The sequence below is a fragment of the Psammomys obesus genome, unplaced genomic scaffold, assembly GCF_907164565.1.
Source record: "Psammomys obesus unplaced genomic scaffold, mPsaObe1.curated_primary_1811, whole genome shotgun sequence".
Classification (NCBI taxonomy): Eukaryota; Metazoa; Chordata; class Mammalia; order Rodentia; family Muridae; genus Psammomys; species Psammomys obesus.
In genome coordinates, this window is record NW_026596073.1 from 19,055,464 (window position 1) to 19,080,926 (window position 25,463).

General features: G+C 36.6%; 1 protein-coding gene across 1 annotated transcript in view; it reads right to left on the minus strand.

Moving 5' to 3' along the window:
• Naaladl2 (N-acetylated alpha-linked acidic dipeptidase like 2) overlaps window positions 1–20,789 on the minus strand; it is a 977,666-nt gene extending 956,877 nt beyond the window's left edge. The window contains exon 1 of the mRNA XM_055626106.1: window positions 20,689–20,789. Within this exon, the coding sequence (XP_055482081.1) occupies window positions 20,689–20,731 (43 nt within the window). The 5' untranslated portion in view covers window positions 20,732–20,789. The remainder of the gene's footprint in view (window positions 1–20,688) is intronic.
• Between the last annotated feature and the right edge of the window lie 4,674 nt (window positions 20,790–25,463).

The window sequence follows — 25,463 nt, forward strand, 5'->3', positions numbered from 1 at the left end:
CATTAACGGAAAAATGTATTTTTGAAGTGAATATAAATAATACTCAAATAAACTCAAAAAATCTGATGCATAATAGAAGTCCAAACAAACATGTTCAAAATGTTGTTTTGCTTTTATTGCTGTGGCTTTGCAGGACTTGGAGTGATCTTTTAAAACTTAGCTGCCAGAGAGGAGAACAGAAGTCGAGGGAAAATCCATCTACCACATAAGATGCTACGAGAAAAATTCTATCAATTAGGAACGAAAAAATCAACTTAATATTTAGGAATAAAATGGCCAGAATCGGAGGGTGTGAAGCACTGCACTGAATATGAAGACAAAAATTTGTCCAAGAAAGTGAAGAAGGACTCATCTTCCTAAACACAACATAAATGAAAATAAAACTGAAAGGTAAGAAGTCTGTATATTCCAGAGATGACTTGTGTAAGGCACCAAATGTTGTTTTGAAACTTTTTTTTTTCACCAGTGAAAATAAATAAGAATTATTTTATTGTCTTTGAAACAACATGTTTGATTTGTTAATTCTTTTTTGTTGTTGTTGTTTGTTGGTTTTTGAGACATGGTTTCTCTGTGTAGCCGTGGCTGTCCTGGACTCACTTTGTAGATCAGGTGGCCTCGAACTCACAGAGATCCATCTGCCTCTGTGTCCCCAAAGGCTGGGATTACAGGCATGTGCCACTGCACTGGGCTGATTTACTACTATTGTTTTAATGTATCTATTTATCAATTATACTCGGATATGTAAATTGACATGAAAATTATGCATTCACACACACATACATCATATGTAAGTTCACTTGAGCACACACACCAAACACACACATTTTAAAATAAAAATAGAGATAGGATAAAATATAAACCCCACAAGCCAAACTGGAAAATACTGACTTTCCATATTTTACATGTCCTAACATTAAATATAATTGAAAACATCAGAATACTTAAATGCCCTCAAGGCTTGGTGCAAACAGCAAGCAAGACAGGCACAAAATTTAGAGCACCTTACACTCAACTGTTCCTCTTACACAAGCCCAATGTTTTATTACCTTACACATAAAATACCTACAGATTTAGCCGACAATAGCATTTTTGTTGATTTTTTTTAAAGCACATGATCAATTTTGTTAGAGATTGGGAGAAAAACATCTAGTAGACAAGATGCAAAACTTCAGCAGATACCTAGAAGAGGAGAATAGAGTAGAGAAAATGAAACTTGAATCCTTGTTAGCTGACCAAGAGAAGGTGGTAGCGGTTGGAGGTGCAGTCTTTGTGGGGTAATTAGTTTTGATGAGCACAGTAAAGAGGGTGAAGCTATGGGTGGTGCTGATGGGCACTGTCATAGGAAGAATAAGTAGGAAACATCTTAATCCCCATTGCAAGTCCCAAGCAAGGTGGCCACTGTCAATTCAGAAACAAAGACTTCTCCCTTATCTGATGCTGCCAATCAATGCCTTGATGCTGGCCTTATCAGAACTATAAACAATGGGTGTCTATTTCTTAACCCACCAATTATGGAATTGTAATACAGTAGCCCAAGTTAACTAAGCAGTATACAAGAAGTCTCCTGTCCATAATATCTTCCACTCATCTCATCTCATAAAAGATTGGTAATGAAACACAATACAATAGATGATGGCAATGTAACAGCAACCCAGTACAGTAACCCAGTGCATTGATTCCCAGCTGTGAGGTTCCAGTCAAGTAAAGTCAGTGCGGAGATACCCCCAGGTATCAATATCTAAGATGTCAGCCACTCAAAAATTCTAATGGCCATACCTATATACTGTATTTAAACACAGTACAAGTGAGATTACAAATAAAATTACCTCCCATTTGTAGTAGAAATCCTATCACCTGTATGCATTTAGATTAGTTTATAAGGAAAAATTAACACATTATTTTATGGGAAAACATTATAATAAAAACAGAAGTGGGGTTGGGTGAGTATAGAATGTTTAGATAGGAAGGAAAGAAAATAAGAGGAAGAGTAAAAACAATTTAAAACCTTCAGTGATAGTGGTTCTCACAGTCTCATTGTTTTATCTGTTTTAACGGAGCCACAGAATAAGAGAAGAAATCCTATCCTAATTCACAAAAAGAGACAAAATATTACTTAATATTTTTATGAACAATTAGATAAAATAACTTTGTGTTATACATTATGCATGACTAAATTTAATCTTAATATTACATTTTTTTCAGTTCTCACAATATGCACTTTATTTCCTTCAAGGAACCCAGTGTTTCCCTATTATTCAGTCTTAAGTTAATTAATTCTGGAATTTAAGTATTTATATAAGCAACTTGGTACTATTGGTGATTGTGTGCGTTTATGTGCAGGTATCTCTGTGCATCTGTAGATTCATGAGTGTAGAAGGGTCCATGGGCACTGTGTGTACATATGTATGGAGGCCATAACTCAGTCTCCAGTGTCATTCCTCAGGGTGCATCTACTTTGTTCCATGAGACAGAATCTCTCATTGGCCTGGAACTTGCAGTATGGGCAAAACTGACTGACCACTAAGCTGTGGGGATCCTCTGTCTTTTCCCCAGCTCTGGCACGCACCACCAGACATAAAGAGATTGCTTTTTAAACAGATCTGGGGAACGAACTCAGGTCTTCATGCTTTCATGGCCAGTACTTTACTGAGTTATTAGGCCCAAATTTTTTATTTTTCCTAGGAACTCGCCTCTATATTAGGCATACAGATATCCCTTTCACTGTCAGTATTAACAGTCTAGGTAAGTGAAAAATGTTAAATTTAGTCAAAAATGCCCAGATATTACTTTGATTTGATATTGTTTTTAAATGTTGATCAAAATGTTTATAATTCTTTATTACTAAAATATTTGTACTGAGAAATATAGATTTTTATCAGAAATGGAAATTCAGTTATTTTTAATAGAAAATAATATCCTTGTGTCTAAGGAAAATATATCAGCATGCATCAACATATATAAAGATGCCAAGTGAATTGTACAATTTTGAATATAGAAAACATTGAAATCATCTCATACTGGGATTATAGATTACTCTGAAAATATAATGAATTCTATATAATATGTCTCCTTTTAAAGTACATTACTATAGAAATCTTTACTGTGGGTGGGTCTAGTAGTAGTCCATGAATGGAATCTAGAAGACTGTATTTCTCTGTGCTTCTATTCAAATACTAGAACACATATACAGTAAACAGATATTGCATTGCTCATCCATAATTTAGTCCTTTCACTTAGATAATTAATGATTATGAAAAATTGAGATCAATGCATTAACACTTTTATTTAATTTATTTTGTTACATTTTAGGTCAGACATTTTACAGCAAGCACGTTGACACTAAATACTAAAAGTGTTTTAAAATGAGTTGGATAAGTTTGGATTTTTTTTTCTTAGTTGTGAATTTCAACAAGCCAGCATTTACTGCCCTCTTGACAGTTGAATAAGATATCCAATTGTCAAAAAAGATCACATCATTCAAGACAGGAACCCCTGGCCTCTACTGATAGAAATAGGACACTTGTAAAATATTAAAGTAGTTTTTAAAAACTTGGTGTGCAAAGTCATTGGTCTATACACACTGCCTGTCAAGGTTGTTGTTTTTTTTTTTTTTTTTCTTTTTTTAAATGTTCACCTTAATGACGCTTTTGCAGACCTACTCACATTCAAAACCTCAATACAATCTCTTGAGGCCAATTCTTGCCAGTGTACGCCATTCCCTTAAAGGCCTACAGTGGCATCACATCCGTTTTGTCACCCTGAACATGCTTAACTGTTTTGATATACATCGGATGCAGTGCAACCTGTCAATTTGGCAGGCAAGAGGTGCAGAAAACCCCATGCTGCCCTCTTGTCCACTATGCAAGTATTTTCACTGGGCACGTTACATATCGGTATGGGAAATGGGAACATAGAGGTACTGATATTTAGTTCTCATGTAGGAGCAAAATCATGAGATTTTGCTTTCCACAGAAATATCTTTTCCAAATGTGGTTATCAACTGAGAAGTGCTCTCATGTTCAATATGCTGAATGGGCACAAAGCATTGATTACATGGGTGCATATATGTAGAGATGGAATGGAAATAACATGCAACCATCTGTCATGTCTAGAATGTATCTTACCTTACAAGTCTACAGTAACCAGTGACTGGAAGCATGATGCATCCCAGCTCAGAAAAGCACCCATCACTCTGTCTAACGTTAACTGGGAATGTATGTCAAGCTGATACTTGAAATTCTCCAGATGCTCTGGTCATCTGGTGATCCTTTGAACCAGTGGAGTCTTATCCTTAAAACACTGTTTCCAATTACTTGATCAGAGGATGAAGCATATTTCACTTTCTCTGTTTAAATGTTCCTCTTACCAAACAAAATACCTTAATTAAACACAACACTAAAGAGTGCTTATGTAAATTCCAAGAATCAGCAACCAGTATAGAGTGTACTATCCCACTTCCTCTTAAAAGTACACATTTTTATATAATGCCAAAGTCCCATGAACACTTCCTGTTAAAATCTTAAAGGGGACAAAGGTCCACTGCTCTATAAACACACACACACACACACACACACACACACACACACAAGCATGAACGCGTGCATACACACCACTGGAAGGAGGAAGCTATAATAGGAAACAATCTTTGCTAACAGGTTGAAGACTGAAACAAAAATCTAATTTAAGTATAAAAATTTTGCTTATATATTCTAATGTGTAAAAATTACCTGGAACATATCTTTATTTAGAATGTATCTGTGATGTGTGAAAGAGTTCCAGTAGATGCTGAATGACAGCTCCCAATCTAAGACATAGTTGAGCCTGGGTATGTAGCCTGCTTGCAATCTTAGCACCCACAGGCTAAAACAGAACAAGTGAAAATTTGATGTCATCCTCAGCTATATAGAAAAAATTGTCTCAATACCCAACACTGAAAAAAAGTAGATACTCGATTCTCTTATTTGTCTCTTTATTTCCTGACTGTTAGCAAGTAACCATTTATTCTGACACTCATTCTCACTTTCATGAGCTTTTTCATCACAGATCTAAAAACAATGAAACTAATCAAGCATGGGCTCAGACCTGCACACATATAAGATCAGATAAATCAGAATAAACTGATTACTACAGGTATTCTGTCAAAGGAATAGAATACTAATTGACTCAATAAGAAAATTCATTTGTATCAATAAATTTATATATGAACTTGAGTTTCCAATTTCCTGAAAAAGCCAACTGAGGAGCCTATACTTAATAATGAAGAACATAATTATATTTGAAGCAGACATGGGTTTGAGGTTTGACTCTGCCATGTAGCTCCTATATTACCTAACAGATCCCTCTGTGAAAGGGGAAATAAATGATTATTCTCATTCAGTGGAGGTGATCTTTTGAATCTGGCCATACATTCTTCTGTTGATATTGATCTATATCCTTAATAAAAGTTCAGCTAAAACTAGCTTTGCTTATTGTCATTATTATTATAATCATTATTATAGGAGATGAATGTCTGCTTAAGCTTAGCAGAATAAGATACTGATTAGAAAATGAATGTTATTTTTTTTATTTCTGCATTGAAATAAAAAGATAATCAAAGCTAACAATAAGAGAACATTTTATTTTAAAAAAGATACATGTTTGTTTTTTGTTATATTTAAATGTTTATGGAACTGATGATTAGACCCAAGATCATTTTCATGTTACGAAAATGTACATATGTACATATGGTACAAAGTACCATAGAGCAATATCCCAGCTCTTAAGAGCAGAATATTTTGTCTCGAAACAAAGTCTCATGAGGTTTCTGCCCTGAACTCAAAGGGTAGCTCAGGCAGCTCTTGAAATGTGATCCTCCTGCCTCAGCTTCCAGAATAATTAGGATCACAGGTGTGTAGCAGTTGGCCTGCCAAGGTAACATATTTCTTAACTCAAATGTATGTCTAGTTTTCTGCAGGAAAATGTTCAGACATTATTTTTCAAGCCATCAAACATTTTAGTTGTGGAAATACAGCAACCAAGCACTTTTTGCGCCCAATCTATCTCTGATTCTTTCAGAATCCTTCATTTTCAGCCTATGTACAAAATTGCTCCGGCTCTAGAACAAGAAAGAAAACACTTTCTGACACCAGATGCTGAAGATCAATAGATATTTTCCAAAGTTTATAGCATAATTAAAATGGGTAGCAGGAATAATTTTCTCTTCAAACCCTAAGGCGAAGCCTAGAGTTATTGACTGAGTCATTGTTATGTGGTGGAACATTTTTTATTATGTTTATGGATAATAGAAAGAAGTTTATGTCCTTTATATGTAATTTGTTAAGTTAAAAACACTAGAGAGGAAATACCCATCACATCAGCAAAGCTTCCATTGTCTAAAAATCCTCGTTAAGGCATATTTTATAGAGATAAACCTGTGCTCTTTAATAGTCATGTGTGCTCACCTAAAATTCAAAATGAAGGTTAATGTCAAAATATTCTTGAATTTACTGGAACCCATTTATTTCCAACTACATCTGGAGGGCTGTATAACCTCTAATAAAAATGCCAGGAAGGCACTATGATGGAAGTATCATAAGGAGGCAAATAGAGGAAGGACAAAAAGAATCAAGATGATTTCTAATAGAAAGCCCTATACATAGCCGTGTAAGTGGTTGCTATAAGGGTCCACAAGAAAGCAGATATATTACTTATAAAATGAACCACTCAAAAGCCTTAACCTTTCTATTAATAAGGTTGAATAGTTGCTAGTATTTACATGTGGATAAGTGCTAAATATTTTTAATACTCTCCTAGCATGTCCTCTTTTCCTTTATGCCAGGTAAGTTAAAACAGTACACCAGGAAACTCTGGCTATCAAGAGGCAAACAAAAGTACAGCTCAACTAAGCAAGTATTAGCTCTTTATGTTAGTGATACCTAAAGTTTAATTTTTTTGTTTTCTTATTATATTTTTATTTTTTAGATTTCAGATTAAAACTTAATTTCTGCTTTTCTCTTCATTAAAATATACAATTTTTGCCTGTGTAAAAAATCAGTATTTACTACTTTCTCCTTCTAGGAAAGGAAATTTTTTTCCTAAAAGAGAAGAGGGAAGAATATGGATAGTTTCCAGGAAAAGTAAGAATGCATTACTTGCAGAAAAGAAGTGGAGTGTATGAAAACAAACCCATGGTCCAGAATAGGCCAATAATAAAAACCTAGATTAAAAAAAAAATTTGGAAACTCTGACAACTGGCAGATTCCACAGTTGTTCCCTCCTTATTTGTTATTGTAGGAGACAACCTGAAATGAATACAATACAGTGTAGAATAACTACCAACAGTGTATAATGGCAGCATGGTGGAAGCCAAAAAGTGCCCAAGCCTCCTTGACTCCTGCACACCAGGTTCTGTGGTTTGACTTCGTGACCACAATCGGTTTTATGGAAGGTGACCATTAAGAGTGAGAAACATTCTGAATGAGTTTTAAGCATACTCCCTAGAGTCCTCCTTAATGTTTAGCTTCTTTAGGTCTGTAGATTTTAGTATGGCTAGCCTATATTATTGGGCTAATACCCATTTATAAGTGAGTGTATACTATGCATGTCTTGAAGATTCTCCTAGCAGTCCTGATGATACTTGAAAAGGTTTGGGCAGATGGCAGAGGAGGAGAATTCCCACTTTCAGTGGACTAGGGGAAGGGTATGGGGGGAAGAGGGAAGGACGGTTGGACTGGGAGGAGTTGAGGGAGAGGGCTTCAACAGGGATATAAAATGAATAAATTTAATTTTTTTTAATTTAAAAACAAAGAGTGAAAAACAATAAGGCTTTCGGTTCACTCTAAAATACCTCACAGAAGGTACTGTAGAGCATAACTCAGTTCAGAAAATGAATATGATTAAAATAAAGGGATCTGCAATGCTCAAGCAGGCTCTAGGAAATGAAATTCAAGCCATCTTGGACATTCTTGCTGTCACTTCCCTCTGTAGCCAGGCTTTCCTGTTAACTTGCTTTTTTAGAACCATGTTTGCTATGCTGAGTCCTCCCTGGAGGCCAGAACCATATTACCTGCCTCTCTTCAGGATCATGGGTTTTCTCAGCTCATCTGCTCTCTGTGAGATGCCACTTCATACTGTCAGTATCATCCCCATCTGCATAATGCCTGGGTTCCAGCTCACTAGTTTAGAAGTTATGGTGTTAGATTAGAGGTGAAAGGCCTCCTGGTTGCTTTTCCTAGTATACATAGATGTATACTCAGCACTGAAGCTCTCAGTCCTGACCCATAAAATCTTATCCGTCAGAATCCAGGCCACAGTAAGGCACTGTTATTGTGAGTGATTTTGGGGCAGTGAGGTGATAGCTGCATGAGAAACATTATCAATATCCTCCTCCATTTTGTGCCGGGTATAGTCCACACCTTTCCCATTCTTGTCCACAGAAACATAGGATAGCTAGGGTCAATAAAAGCCATGACAGCCATAGTACACCATCTGCTAGTCTCATGAACTCTAAGGGGCTGCAGTGTGCATATTCATCAGTCCACGGGCAAGTCATGGCAAAACTTGCCATGGCAGCTCTTTGGAAACCTTAAGTGAAGCACTAGAAAGGGTGTTGTCTACCAGTGACAGCACCAACACTGTCTGCTAAAAGCTGACACACCATTCACTCCAGATGAGAAAGAGCACCCTCTATCTTCCATTCCTTTTCAACGCTGATGGACAGAACCCCATCCATCTCCATGCCATGGGTTCTCAGTCACATCTGAAAGAAAGGACAATGATGTGGTCCTCCTCCAAAGGAAAGTCATGTCTACCTGTCAGCCATTGTGCAAGTATGAGAGCATACAGGACAACTTGATCAGGCCTGAACGGCTGAGCTCTACAGGTCCATGTATCCCAATCACTTGGGGCTATCAGCAGCACTGGAGCCTCCCATGCAGCTTAGTTATGTTCTATTGGGTATTTTTTTTTCATTATTGAAGAGGAAATAACAGTATAATACAGTTCTGATGTCAGTTAAAAGTTATACAAAAATCTTTAAAATCTGTGAATGGATAAATACTGTTTGGACCTTATTTTTCTTACTCAGAGAGAGTTGAATGGAAGTAGTCCTCATTGTTCCAAATTTCGTAGGCCTGTCAATTCCACCCTATGTGGACAGTACATGTGGTTACTTTTGCAATAATTTCACAAATGGTCAAGACACTGTGTAAAACTTTATTACCAGTGATATTTGGACAATCCAATCTCTTCCCAAAGCAGGTGGACTTGTATGAATATATTTTCTCCTCTAGTTAGGTTTCAGAGTAATAATATTTAGGTGCACAAAGAACCCAATAGCAAACATACATGGACAGATATGCACATCTCTATGAAACAGGGTGCAAATTTTGTCCTCAGTGCTTTCCCACAGTCCCGAAACTGTGCCTCTTGGCTCCTTCATCACAGATGTTCCTGGCCTATCCTCTTAGCAATTTCCATGGTGTCGACACCCATATAGAGCCCTACCAAGACTTTATAGATGAATTCATTTACTATAAGCATGCAAGCCAGTAAGCATGAGCTCTCCCCTCTCTCTTCCCTGCATTCCACCCACCTTCTTTCTTTACTGTTATAATAGGGCTGTGGCTCAGGAGTGATGCTAGTCTCATCACTGGGTTTCATCTCTCACAGCAAAAGTTAAACTAAATTCAGTGGAATAATATTGTACAGTTCAAGTCCCTTTCTGCTTCTGACATACCCATGTGCTTATTTTATTTATTTGAGTAGAATTTGGGTTTTACGAAATGTAATTAATTAAAGATACTTAAGCATGAGGGTCAAGAGAAAGAGGCATTCAGGAAGAAAGGTACATTCCAGAGCATAGGTAGAGCTTTTCAAAGAGTGCCCCCTTTGATTCTGCCCCTCCTGGAAATTCAGTTTTTTTCATAATATGTCTGCTCCTAAAATTCCTGTTGGTATAACTGCATTCTTCATTTCTCATTCTCTGACCTCAGTTCCCAGGGCTCTATTATGTGACTTCTAAGCACTGTACAGTTCCTCTCTGAAGATCTGTCTTCCATAGAGTTTCAGGTTGTAGCTTTCCCATGTCCTGCCTTCATTCAATACTTGAATCACTCAGCACCAACCAAATCAAATATTCTGCCATTGAATATTTTCATTAATTAGTCTACAATCCTCTACTGCATTTACCTAAGAATTATGACACATATATCTTTTCTCTCACCTCTGACTCCATCTCATCTTTTATTTTGGCTCAAACATTGGATATATTCTGTCGTCTCATCCTCTGACCCTAAAATAAATCTATGTGCAGTCACTCTTGTCAATAGTACTGTCTACCACATGTGACTTAAAAATGTTCAAGATTTTACATTTTTCTTATGCCTTGCCTCATTTTCATAGTTTAAATCCTAGCTTTTCACAAGAGCATACTTTATTAAGTGATCTTATTTGAAGTCTTCATCTTATACTTCTCTTTTCTAAACTGCATTTCTATCTTCTATCCTCCAAACCATTTAAAAATAATATTCTCTCTTGTCAAAACCAGAATATTACATTTCTTCTTTCTGTATTCAATATAAGCAAAGTTTTGTCTGACTTTATCTTTCTTCCAAATACATTCAGATTACATGATTACGACTGGAGTCAATCTTCATTACTATGAGATGCTGAAGAAAAATTTGAAAATTAAAACAATACAGTGAAGCTGGTTGTGATGGCAGAGAACTACAGTTAAGTATGTTCTAAGTACTGCAAACTATTCCTCATCTTCATAATAACACAATAAGAAATGTGTGGTTAATATACACAAAATAAATAATTATATAAATACATATTCCAGAGAACTAATGATTTGTGAGAAATCAGGACAGAAATCATGGCTATATCATGTACAATAGATCATTTTTAAAAAGTAATTTAATAATGCTTCAATGCCTTTATCTGAGGTAAAGGTTTCACATTTGGCTATTCCAAATAATCTAATCTACCCTGCACAACTTCTGTAGATCTATTAGCTGAATAAACAACCAGCAACCAGAAACTCAGCCTCATGTTTGTACATTTGAAGACCTTCAGAAGAGCCTCCCATAGCCAACATTTGATACTCATATCAGTTTGTCTATGAGCCATACGCTCCTCTCTCTTTTATTAACTTACCTGTTTTTTCCCACTTATAGTGACTCCTCATCCTATAACCCCAGCCAGAACCACTGCAGAGGAGAGCTACAGTAAATGGGGAGGAATAGATTTCCCAACTTTGGATTACAAAGGACTACTTCAAATTCTCTAGAATAAAAACACATTATGCCATGTACTCATCTTCTAAAAAAGGCTCTTTCAATTTTAGGACAGTGTTAGTTAAGACTTATATTTTTATCGATCATGATAAGAGCTGCTACTTTATGCTCAACTAATTTTCATGTTTGAATATATATAAATCATAAAACTAATACTATGAATTTCATCTTTGTATTTCTCTGAGAATCTTGGGTATCTGCTTGTTAAAAACACGATAATGGTTTTAAGCAAGAGAAATAATACAGCAGACATGCCAGGCAGTTATGGTCTTTCATCACAGGATAAAAGTTTATGTAGAAAAATATACAATGAACAAATTTACATGAAAAGAAAATGCTCATGGTGGAACATTAAAAGAAATAATATCACACAGTGAGACAGAGCCTAGCTGCTTTAGGCTGGGCGCCTGTCTGTGTATCCCCGGGACACCACCTGGTAACTGAATGGCAACAAGCAAAAGCAGAACATTCTAAAGGAGCAGCCAGCACTCACAGATTGCAGCATGGAATCGGCTAGCTTGCCACCATGATTGAAGAAGAAAGAAGGCTAAGACAGCTGTGAGACTCAAATAAGCTTTGTACATTTAATTTCTGTCCTAAGGGCCATATAAACTATTTCTTTCAACTTTTATGAGATTATACTCTTATGCCAATGCATAGTTCATAAAAGAACATATTTTCTCAAATATTGTGTGACCTACATCTTAGCATTTTTACAGATTGTCACCAAATTGCATCAGAGTATTTGAAGGAATGCAATTATCAGTTACTAACAGTATTTTGGGTTTTCTAATATATATATAGAAATATATATATATATATATATATATATATATATATATATATATAATATATATATATTTCTTTTTCCAGAAAATTCATATAAGTAAAATAGAAAACTGGACAGAATAAAAATAAAATCCTTAGGGAGTGAAAACAGTACTGATCCCCTATTAAATTTTCTTATTTTATCACAAACTTTTATTTGTCATATGGAAAATAAAAAGTATGAGGCAGCATATTACCTTGCTACATCTGAAGGCGAATGGCCAGTGCTCTAATTCTCTTCTTTGTTGCTTTTCTCTATTTACCCTCCCAACACAGCTGTGGCGAACTTAAAATCTAAAAGGAGCTCCAGGAGAAAGACACCACTCACTCTGTAGTATGCTTTTAATTTCTGATTGTTTTCTATATTCTAACATTTTGAGAAGTGTAAAGAGTTAAATCATTCAAATATTTAGACTTTCAAACCCTTTCTTTCTTTTTATTTAATTATTTGTTTTTGCTTAGGTGCCAAAATCAAATCTGGGTTTTCATTCATTTAGCTTGGCACCCCAAACCAACTGTATATTTGCCATTTATTCTTTTGACTTATTTTACTTTATTTCTTCTTTTACTTTATTTCCAGATTTATAACATGTTTGACAATTATCTATATTTTTTCTGATAAATATATGAGAGGAGCTCAAAAGAAAAGTATCTAGTTCAAAAGTTCCACTATGAATTACATAGTACTTTTGCTGTTACTCTATAACTATTTTAATCTTTCTCTTTTAGACAGGCCCTTCTACAACCATATATTGTTTTTATTCTATGTCCTTTCACCATTTCTGTCCAAGAAATCTGTGAGCCTTTGGAATAATTAGTATATTTCATAGCCTATCAACACGATGCATATTAAAACCAATTTAATGTTGTTGCTTGGGACTTTGAGACTATGCAGTGATTATTTGGAATGGTCTAACACACATTTCATATACAGATTCAGCTCTTGATGTTGTAACAGTGTCTATTATCAGGCAAGTATTCCCCCACTTGTCTACATCTCCACTCCATGGATATGTTTTCTTACTTGTGGTCTGTAACAAAATAAACTGGTGTTGGTTTACATCTTCTTTATACGCAATGAGAGGAATGGAGTAAACTAAACAGAAAGAGGGTTTTTTTGTTTTGTTTTGTTTTAATGTTTTCCTTCTCAGGGGCCTTCAGTGAAAAAAAAATCCTGTTGGCCATTAATTCCAACTTTAAGATTCCAGAGGCAATTAAAACTACTATTTCCAATATCAAATTATTATATTGATGTACAGTTGCTTTGATAACTGTCTGTGGGCTGAAATTGCAAGAATCATTCAGAGAGGAAGCAGGTTTCACCTCTATGGCAAAATGCATTTCTCCATTGTAGAGGCCTCTTACCAAGATACATGGATGTGAGGGACGATTTTTCAAGATTTATAAGTACTTAATGGAAGATGAGACTTGTCTGTGGTTGCACTAAGTATCTATTAAAAAAAGAGAAAAATAAAATACATTTGCCCCCCAGGCTACTTGGTATCTCATGCTCTATTTTCAAAGAAGTAGTTTTTTTTTTCTTTTTTTCTTTTTTTTTTTTATAGAAAATAAAGAACTCCTATAGATAGACCTCAAGAGCTTAATCATTTCACAGATCCCAAGTCGCACAATAAAGTTGACTGTGTTACTTAGAGTGTGGACACTAATAACTGTATGCCTATTGCATTAAACCCACTGTTGATTACATTGTTCTTCTGGAATTATTTTAGCAGATAAGATTTTATTCATGTTCTTTAAACAATATTAATTTGCACAGGGTTGTAATCGAACTTGCAGTCCACTGGCCAGAGGTTTAGCCTGAATTTTAATATATATTACTAAAGCATTTATGAAAGCAACTTCTAAAACATTTAACTGTGGGACGAGTTAAACATATCTATCGACAGAGCAAACAAATAGCCATGGCAAATAAAAATGTTTACACATTCTTTTCCTGAAGAGAGATTAGAAGCTCAAGGGATCAAGTGAAGCCCAATGCCCTTTTATGTTTTCATCCTAATGACATTTTCTTTGCAAACTTGTCAGTTGCCCGTTTCCTTTCACTTGTAAACCAGGTGTAATACTTTCTAATAATAAGCCAAGAACGTGCTTAGTTAATAATCCTTCCAAAATTAACTGCGATAAAAAATGAAGGTTGGCTCACTGTCCTACTCAATTATCTAAATATGTTTAAACTCCTTCCAAAATCCAGAGGATAGAACAGAATGTCATAATTATACGGTGTTTATACACATATAATCATCAGATTAATACTGCATCCTTTGTTCCATTCCTGAAAGGAAAGGAAAGCAGATTCAAAGACAGAGAAACACTTTTGAAGACATGAAGATATTTTAATTGCCTTATTATTGATAATAATGGGTAAATGATCACAGCATAGTTTATGTACGTAGCACTTTTGTAGTGACTTAAATTGAAACAAAATACTTTTAAAGAACTCTTAGTGGCATAAAATATTATTTCAGTCTAAGTGGATTAAACTGCATCTTTCCTACAACCTTTGAGTCCAGGAATACTGTTTTCTAAAGCATTTGGGGAATAACTTTTTCCTTAGCTCCAGGTTTTAGGTAAGTACTATGTTATTAACCAATTTTACCCCATGTTTCATTTGAACATATTGCTTGTCCATCTATTTCAAATAAGGAACATATTCTATTTCCTCTAAGAAAGACAAAGGAATCAGCAGAAGGCAGCGCTTCAGCTCAGTTGCATTGATTTCATTATTGCTTGTATTATACTTCAAATGTCACCCCCTAATCTCATTTCCCTGCCCCAGATTCCCTGCCTTGTTCCTCAGAAAGTCCAGAAAGTCCAGAAGCCATTTTCTCAGCTGCCCTTGCCTTGGGGCAGACTTACTTAACTATGATACATGTAGAGTTTTTAGTGCTTGGCTTGACATTTTTAGCCGTCTCACTCTCTCTAAACAAGTTTAATTCTGCTCTTGGGTTATGAGAACTTGTAGGAAGCTTCAGAAAGCTTTAACTCCAAAAGACTGTTAAGTCAGTAAAATATTACAGCTCAAAGCACCTGAGTTTCTAGTGTTCAAGTCTATCATCTCCCTATTTTAACCTATCATTAAGAGGCAGCAGAAACAAATGTAGTATAACAACCATAAGCTAAAGGAGATTTCCTTGCACCTGTTGTAATTCTTAAACTATTGTTAAAGTTCTACAAGCCAGCAAGGACCAGTAATACACTGGCAACTTTTCTTTGGGGCTTTCAAAATATTTCTAAGCACTCATAGGCAGGTTACAATGATGAATGCAGAGATACTTTCCCAGTACAGACAGTCAATGTGCACACTGAACCAGTTTAACGGGTTGGAGAATCTAGTCCTACAACCCTCGGGCTGCACCACACAGCCTCAGACACCAAGGCACCTATCTTCCTTCCTAGACTGTTTTGTTTTTCTTTCAGTAGCCAAGAAAAAAAAAAAAAAAAAAAAAAAAAAAAAAAAAAAAAAAAAAAAAAAACAGCATTGTTTCTTAAACCCCGCTCTGAGAAATACTTCCCTGGGTTTCAGATGACTTTGGATTCAAAGGAAAGTTTAGCTAAATGTCTTAAAAGTGAGTGTGTATACTATGTAGTCAAGAAGAAAGCCATTACTAGATACCCATCATAGCCTAACTGCATCCAATATATTGTTGTATAGGTCATAAACACAAAACCTAAAAATGTTACTATTGAAAACCCTTCGAAGATTGTCTTTCATTACGGATTTGTCAAGTAAATGCCTCTAGAAAAGAATGCACCAAATACACCCATAAAACTATAGGGTCTGGATGGTTAAAGTGGAGACTGAAGGTCTGAGGAATGCTTCTGTGAAAACAAGAATGTCTTTTTTTTTTCTTAATTTCATAGGATTTCTGTTTGCTACTTCACACTGGATTCCATGCCTTCCAAGCTCTCTTCTGGCCTGACAATATCAGTGTTCCTCAGCTGTTTTCCCTTTCCCTTGTCAGCCACTCTTCTAGTGTGCTGGGAACTCTTGCTTCAGGCTGTCTAGAGCTGGCAAGGCCTTCCAGGGCCCAGCCAATTCCTCTATACCCAGAATCGTGTTGTTTTGGGGTTTTTGTTTTTCTTCCCTGATGTACCTTCTGTATACTGTACATAATTGTTTCCTAGAATTAAAGAAGAAGGAGGAACTAAGGCTGGAAGGAGACCTGTTATCCCAAGTGTCAATGCCAGCACCATGCTGCTAGGCAAACATCTGGTAGACACAGTAGGTGTAGAGGGGCAAGGAGGAAACTCTCCACTCAAGAAGATCACCTTTCACCTTGCGAGAACTCCGAACTGCACAATGCATTTACTCAGTAATCTCCAGGGTGAATTAATATACAAGAGAACTGGTAGCCTTGGAAACATCTGACTAAGGATAAAGTCTGAGAAAGAAAAGGAAAAGTTCACAGGCAATGGGCCATAAACTGGGTGATCACACAGCCTTTCTCTTTTTCACATTTTTACTCAATGCTTTCATGCTTGTTAATAAGATACATGGAGAAGCAGAAAACTTTTAAGTCATTCATGGACAAAAAGAGGTTAAGAAGCCTTTTTATGACGAGTGGTGGCTTCTGGGGAATCCACAGAACACCTTAGGTAGTCAGGCCGGAAAGGAGCTGCAGCTCATCCAGTCATCTGAATCATGCCTTCCACTTGTGCTGCAGATCAACAGGTAAATCTATGAAGTTTTACATGCTATACAAGAAAATAGTTCTTTCATTTCTCAGCAAATAGCAATGCCGAGAAAATACACACCTATCTTTATGACCCATTTTTTTATGTATGTTATTCATAGTTCGCATTCTGTCTTAACCTACATGATTCATATTTGAATCCTGGAAATACTATGAACTTCCACCATAAATTTAATATCTTTCATATCTTAAATTCTCTGTCTGGTTACCTTGACATGGAGACTCAAAGAATTGCTTTTCCTGTTTGAAAGATGATTGAAATCTCTTCATATTTAGCTGAAGATAGCATTGGATTGACCTAACTATAAAAGCCCAGCTTCCCATGATGTTGAAATATGAAAGATCAATAGTGCCTGGGCTTCAGTAACAAGTACATGTACAACAAGATATTTGGGTGGAACACACACACACACACACACACACACACACACACATGCTATATTATATGTATGCTATTTCATACAAATAGCAGCAAAATGGAGAATCTGATAAGTCTATGATTAGCCCTTTCTCTGCTCTAACATAATGCCCATGGAATGGGAATTTATAATCAGCACAACTTTACTATTCACAGTTCTAAAGAGTAGGACACCCAAGGTCATTATCAGCATCTGGCATGTAAGTGCCTGCTGCATCTTCCCATGGCAGAAGGTAGAAAGGTAACAGAGTATCAAACCCTCACATCAACCCTTCCTGCAGCTGCATTAAGCTACTGAAGTTATCAGAGTGCTCATGAGATGAACATGACCCAATGCTGCCTGCCTTCTGTCACAGATTCATGTCAACCAACATGCTTAGGCCATATATTTGGACAACATATGCTCCATTTCTGACTAGCGATGGCCCAGCATATAAAATAGCTTACAGATGTCTTCAGAAAAGTCATGGCTTCAAAGGCACGTACTCCAGTAACCATGTCATAAGAATGTAAAGTTCTCAAAGCCAAACCACTCAGCCATATGTTTCACATGTGAAGAATAACATGTGAACAGTTTCTAAATTAGCTTTATTTTAAGCAACCACAGAGTTTTACTTTTTTATTATTATTTGTTTTTTTTTTTGTTTGTTTGTTTGTTTTTTTTCCTTTTTCTTTCCTTTGAGACAAGGTTTCTCACTAGAGCTTAGATTATCCTGGGACTCACGATGTAGTCCAGGCTGGCGGTAAATTCTTGGTACACCCTCTACACAACCTCCCAAGGGCCAGGATTACAGATGTGAGTCACTATAACCAGCTCGGAATTTTTAAAACAAATGCTGCTAGGTAAAAAGATAAAATTAATCTTTGAAAATATTTTATTCCACTTATTTTGATCACTTTGAAACTCAGTCTCAGACATAGGACTAGGTAAGGTATAGAACAAAAAAACAAGATATTCTGTAAATGAGGACCCTTTGGTTACATTAGGTTCTATAGATAGCAAGCAAACCAATCAAAATGTCTTACCTAAAAATTATCCTTGCATAGCTTCTTTATATAGGAAATGAATTTAGAAACAGTTTAAAACAATTGAGGTAACTTTGTTTCTCATTAATTCTTTTTTTTTAAGGAATGAAATTCTTTTTTATATGTTAATTACAATTTAATTCCATTTGTATCCCAGCTGTACCCCCCTCCTTCCTCCCCTCCCAAGCCCCTCTCCAAGTCCACTGATAAGGGAGGACCTCCTCCTCTTCCATCTGACCCTAGCTTATCAGGGCCCATCAGGACTGGCTGCATTGTCTTCCTCTGTGGCCTAGTAAGGCTGCTCCCCCCTCAGAGGGAGTCTCACTAGCTCTTAAAAGTGTCTATTTTTTATGTGAATCATACTGAGATGAGATCATATCAACACTCCAAGGTCTGAACTCTCTATAGGTTCGATGAGGATACATTTCAACTTAGATAAGAGCAGAAGGGCACAGAACATGTGTTATATAAAAGTCTCTGCAGCCTGCCTAAAGGAAAAATGCCCCATACTAAATGAGTCCATGGGGTTCTCCAGCTTCAGTGGACTTGCAGAGTTAAGGACTTCATTCTCTAACATGAGCCACAGTACTAGGCTGACTTAACGCATCCCCTGTGTTACCTCAAATCTGTACATGTTTTTCCGATTTACTCTGATTAGAAATTCTGAACGTGATGTATTTGAGACATGTATATGAGCAAGAGAGTGGGAAAGCATGCTCTGCTAACAATGCAAAAGAAGGTACCAGAGATATTGAAGGACAGCCAACAACGTGTGTTTACATTAGAGATTAAAACATATTCACTGCTATCCCCCACTCAGGTAGATGGTAGGCAGAGAGGGTGAGTTTGTGTCCTCCTACATTTATTTTCAACCTTGAAACTGTATCAACACAGCCTGCAAAGGGCTGTCAGGTGCCAGCAGCCATATAAGTTTTACATAAAATAAACATAAAATGTTCTTACAATCCAGGTGGCTGTCTCATGCATTCCCAAGGAATGCAACTACTTAGAGTTAATTTCTTTTCCAAGGAATACTGTTACACACACACACACACACACACACACACACACACACATATATACAGACGCACACATATGTGTACATACCACATATACATAATATCCATGTTATATATATATATATATATATATATATATATATATATATATATATATAAAACACCACTTGGTTAATAAAATATATACAAATAAACTATTCTCATAAAATAGTCGAAATGACACTTATTAAAGCAAATGAGCCTTTAATTTTATTTTTCTTTTCAATTGTATTCATCAAATACTGTTTTTCTTAATTATTAGGAGTGCTTTCTAAAAATAACACTTTCTACAGTGTTTCAAAAGGTATTTTAGAAAAGATACAAATAAGATACAAAATAAGATACAAAAAAAAAATAAGATGCTGTATGCAAGTATAGGGAAGATTAATGAAACAAACAACAATGTGGCAATTTATCTGTAAATTGAACAATCACTTTAATGTTCAAGCAGGTCTAAATCAGCCATTGTTCACAACTGTGTTATATTTCACAGCTGTACCTATTTTTTTTATTTCATTGAGTGAAATTTTTAATATTTTACAGGTTTTTTTGTGAGAAAGCTTTTCATAATTTCATAAGAACACACCTAAACAAAAAAAATAATTTTCAAATACCATTTTTAAAATTATTTCCTGACCAAAATTTTGTTATATTTCTGATGAACAATTTTTCTGAGTAGACTCAGAGAAACTTTGTGAAAAATATTACAAAAAAATTTATGTATATGTTTTCTGAGAAAAGAACTTCGTTTTTAAATGGCAGAGGAGCCCTGTGATCCACCTTGCATTTGTTTCCAACAAATTAACCACGGCTGCCCGGTCCATCCAAAGTCAACAGAGCCAACCCTTCAAAGGGCAAAGGTATTCCATTAAGTAAGACGTGTAAAAAAGCCACTCCCCCAGCTGATAAGCTGGGCCTCTGAGATCTTGCCTTCTTCCTTGAGAGACTGAAATTACATTGATTACAAGAGGACACTTAACTTGTAAACCCGAGGAATAGTGACGAGAGTGCTTGATTACAACCAACGCAGCCACGTGCACACACAAAAATAAATATTGTGCCAGTGCTGGGGAAGTACCCCGGAACACCCACTGGAGCCCAGTGCCTTCACACTGGCCTGACAAAGGTTCCTATCTATCTTCCGCTATGCTTGTGATTCTCTGTTCCAGCAGTGAGACCAACAGTGACAACGTTTGTTCATCTTCCACATCAGTTAAGATCTCCACCCCTCGACCCCATCCTCAGAAACATCTTAGAACACACCGCTGGCACCCGCACCAGGCACACCGCGCGCGTGCCTGCACGCAGAGGTAGCGACACCACGGAGGTTTCTCATTAACAGCATTTCAAAGGCTGTTGGCACTTACCTTGCAAAGGCATGTTAGGTAAACCAGCTTCATTCTCTCCCATTTTATTCTTTCTTTTTGAAGGGAGCCAAGCAGTTTCGGGTTGTGTCAGCCACCCTGCGAGCCCGGTGACCTTCTGACTTGCTACAGTAGTATTGTAACAGTACACTACCGGCTTTCTTCTGTGAATAATTACCCTCTGCTTCCTGAGTTACCTGGCCTTGCAGGACCTGTTTTACTATGAAGTGAGCTCACATGCTTTCTTCCAATGCCCTGCTACTAAACCGCTTCACAAAACACAGCTTTGTTTCAGTTTTGGTATTAACTTTGTCCCTGAGTTTGGAGGCAGTATTTCCAACATTGCATAGTTCAGACATTTTTTTAAATGTTTTTATTTTTCTCTTTATAGTGTTCTCAATCTGTTTCTCTTAGAGACATATAATAAAAATTTCAGTAAATTATGCAATATCTGTTTTCTAAATAGAGGGAGCGAACAGCATGAGAATCGGTTTTGTACAATGGAGTTACGGTATTAAACGGAGTAATATGTTATCAGGAAGTTAACAGGAAGATTGAAAATAATGTGTGACTCTGTTAAACACAGAATGATGGGTGATGAACATGAAGTAATGGACACTTTTTCTCTTGCCTCTTTCTTCTCTTCCTTCTTCTGGGATTTCATCTATGCCTCACTACACTGGACTTAACCGCGAGATTTTAAATAAATTATTTCAGACTGACTAAGTGTGATGACACACACTCTCAATCCCAGGACTAGGGAGGCAGAGGCAGGTGGATCTCTGAACTTAAGGTCACAAGATCCATGTAACAAGTTCCAGGCCAGCAAAAGCTATATTGTAAAATGATGTTGAGAAAAAAAAAATAGTTCATTCTGTTCTAAAGACCCAGTACTCATTTGTATAGATTATTGCCATTCATCTATTTTTATAATAGGAAATTGAGTTAAATGACAGTAGCTGCTATACCTCAAGGAAACACAAGCTCTAAGAAGATGAGCCATAAATTGGAGTTTTATCTTTAAATGATAAGTTGTAAATTGAAAAATTCTTCATAAATTATGGGAATATATTTCAATTTTCACCGTCTTTCTCTTTATTTTTTTTTTAACAGTTGGCTTTCGGCAGAAAACAAGAAAAAATATATATACATACATGGCTCAAATTTTTCCTTTAACATGTCTCTCGTTTATACTACGTTTGCTAGCTTATTATTATTATTAATGGAAAAGATGATTTTATAACCAGTCTCTGTAAGCAACAGTAATGGCAAACAGCAGGAAATTACCTTCAAATGCATTAAAATATTAAAAGAAAAACATGACAGTAAAATACTTGTCAGAATTTACTGTTTCTTTCTTAACATTTGTTTTATTGATATGTGTGTGTGAGCGCCTTTGTCTGTGTTTAGGTATGTGCATATAATTACAAGTTCCTACAAAGACCAGTAGATTCACATCCCCTGTGTCTAGAGTTTTGGGCTTTTCTGAGTTGGTGCTGGGAACCAAATAGTATTCCTTCTCAAGAACAGTAGATTTTCTTAATTGTTGGGCTGTCTCTCCGGCCCCACATTTCAACATTCTGTATTGTCTTTACCATTTCTCAGACTCTTAGTTTCCTTATCATGAATGCGATGTCAGACAACCTTCTATCAAAGCCTGACTCCTAAATGTAAGCCAAGGCCTCCGTTTTCAGTCATGCAGGCTTGGGTCTGCTCCAGAACACAGTATTCTTGCTGAGTACAATGGAATGTCTTATCATACTTACCATGCAACAAATTTTACCAAAAGCAGACTGAATTGAATGTTTTCTGGAAGAATGCTATGATAATCACATTCTGACTTCATAGTGGCAGGAATAACATGCATGTTAATCCTCCCTCTTTTTAACAAAGATGAAAATGTATTGCCATTACTGCCTCAGGCACCTCTCATGAGTCAGTAAAAATACAGCACACCACTATGTACTCATTAGTGTGAATTACAACACCAAAGAGATTCCAATGAAAGTAGAATACACTATTCCTATTCTTGACTGAAGATAATAACATTAAAAAACAAAACAATAACTTAAACCACCAAATCAAACAAATACACATTCAGTGGGAGAGAAGCAATTGCAATATTCAGAAAGCACCTTGCACAGTTACACATGCTTTTGCTCTTTCTCTTCATGCCTTATCACATGCTTGAGAAATGTCTTTCAGGAAAAAGGTTGCCGCTGCTGCTGCTGGTGTATGTCTACATGTTCATGTCTGTACATGTGTAGCTGTGTGTTTACATGTGAACTTGTATATATGTAGGCCAAAGGAAACTTACCAAATGAATTTCTACCTTAATTTTTGAGGCAGGATCTCTAGCTGAACCAGAAATCCTGTTTTGACCCTGCTTCTCTGGTGCTTGATTACAGACAGAGATAGGGTTCACCTCTGTATGTGGTAGCAGGGAGTCTGGGTCAGGTGCTAATGCTTACACAACACATACTTTCCTGCTGAGCCACCTTCATTGGTTCTGGTTCGTTTTTAAATAACCAAAATATTTTCTAAAATCCTTGAATATTTCTTTACTATTTGCATGATTAATTTATTTGCAAAAACTCTTTTGGAGCCTCGTTTAGGTGAAGAGTCCCTTTGTGATAATCTACATGTTCTTTCATGATGCTGAGGTCGGGGTTCTGGGACCCAGGGCAGTGGCCTGGTGTATGAGTTGCATTGAGACATTTTCAAACCCTTGGAATCTCTTTTTGAGATAGGTAGGAGTAAGACTCTCTCCCTGCCCGGGCCTGCATGCCTTGGCATAGGTTAGCCTTGAGGCTGACCCTTAAACCTCATCTCCAGGAGGTCACCTAGTGTGACAATGAGCTTAAACTTCCTTTCCCCTTATAAGGTAATATCCAGCAACACCTTAACTTGCTCTTTATGCAAATGAGGCATCCTTAGCACCTTGGCATCCCCAATGATGTAGACTCACCCTGATGCGCCTACTCACCCCTAAACTTTGTTTCTAGGGAAGTCTGTTTTTTTTTTTTTTTTTTTTTTTTTTTGTGTGTGTGTGTGTGTGTGCTCACCAGTGCCTGAGGTCTCTCTCACAGCCACCACCACCACCACCACCACCCCATCCCACCAGGGCCACCCTGCTTCCTCCCCTCGGGACCCACCTGCAGCAGTCATGGGCTGACTGTGCCAGGAAGGGAGAGGGAATGGAGAGAGAAGGGCACTAAGGTCTTCCTTTTACTTTAACCTTAGTCACAGTGTACTGTAACACATGCTTTTAAAATTGAGTACCTGCTTATCATACATCTAATATGTCTTCATCAAATATTTAGAAGTTAATGAAATGGTCACCTGTACACATACATAGACATGTGGCAAATACATAAAAGTACACACACACACACACACACACACGCACAGATGTTACTGGTGTCATTAGCCAACCACCACCTTCATGTGATGCCTTTCTGAAAACTTTTTGAATCTTCAAATGCTCTGACTCAATATGCTCTGCATGATTTCCATAACTACAGTAGCACTGTAAAACTCAGATGGCAAAATTAAAGGAAACTATCTAACCATATCATCTAATCCTGAAATGACATCCAAAGTGAGTTGGAAAAGAATAGTATAACTATTATGTTATACCCAGGCTGAAGGTTTACGAATAAACTACTCATAGAGGAAGAATCAGTGTTATAGCATAAACTTGCATGAGGTCAAATATGGGAGCACTTTGGTTACCTGATTCTGGTTTTGAAGGAAGGTGTTAGAAATTGATTCTCAAGTGAGCCATGGTATGTATGATAATTCAACATACCTAGTAATTTTGTCAATGAAAGTACATAATACATGAAGAAAATAATTTGATTAAGACCATGTATTTGAAACAGGAAGGGAGGAAGGGAGAGAGAATTATTAGAAATTCTTGAATCCAGAATCTTTCTCGACCAAATTGTTACAGCATAAAATATGTGCTCCAGGGAAAGGGCCAGATCTGACAAAAGTCCAGAGAGGCTGAAGAAAGTCTTACCCTTGGCCACAAAGATGGCTTGCTGATCTTTCAGTTCTAAGGACAGAGAGACAGGCTTTTCTCTCAGGTATGTGCTCTGAAGTTATTTCCAAAATTTTAGAGTAAAACAGACATTGTTCCTGTCTACAACTACTCCAGATGCTTAGGCTATTTCCCTCTGTCCTCATCTATGAAAGGACTAGTCCCTTGGGATAACTGAATGAGGTAATATTTAAATACCCAACAGAATGACAGATGATAACAGAATATGCTGTTTCACAAAGTCTTTACAATTCCCCAAAATGTGACAAATCTTTGCAAACAAATGAAAATTAATGATACAGAAGTTATCTAAATTAAAATGCCTTTAATTTCTGTGTTTGTTTCAACATATAAAATGTTGACGTTCAAAAGATTGTAGAAGAAGGCCAGTAAAAATGTAAGAGCCACAGTATATAAGTGGGTACCCTAGTAAGGGGAACAGAAACTATTTCTGACATGAACTCAATGGCTGCCTCTTTGACCTCCCCACACCCCTAGCAAGGCTCTAGGCCACAGAGGAGGACATGACAGCCAGCCCTGAAGAAACCTGATAAGCTAAGGTCAGATGGAAGGGGAGGAGGACTTCCCCTATCAGTGGACTTGGAAAGGGGCAGGGAGGAGATGAGGGAGGGAGGACGGAATTGGGAGAGAATGAGAGAGCCAGGTACAGCTGGGATACAAAGTTAATAAACTGTAACTAATATTAAAAAATAAAAATGTAATTAAAAAATAT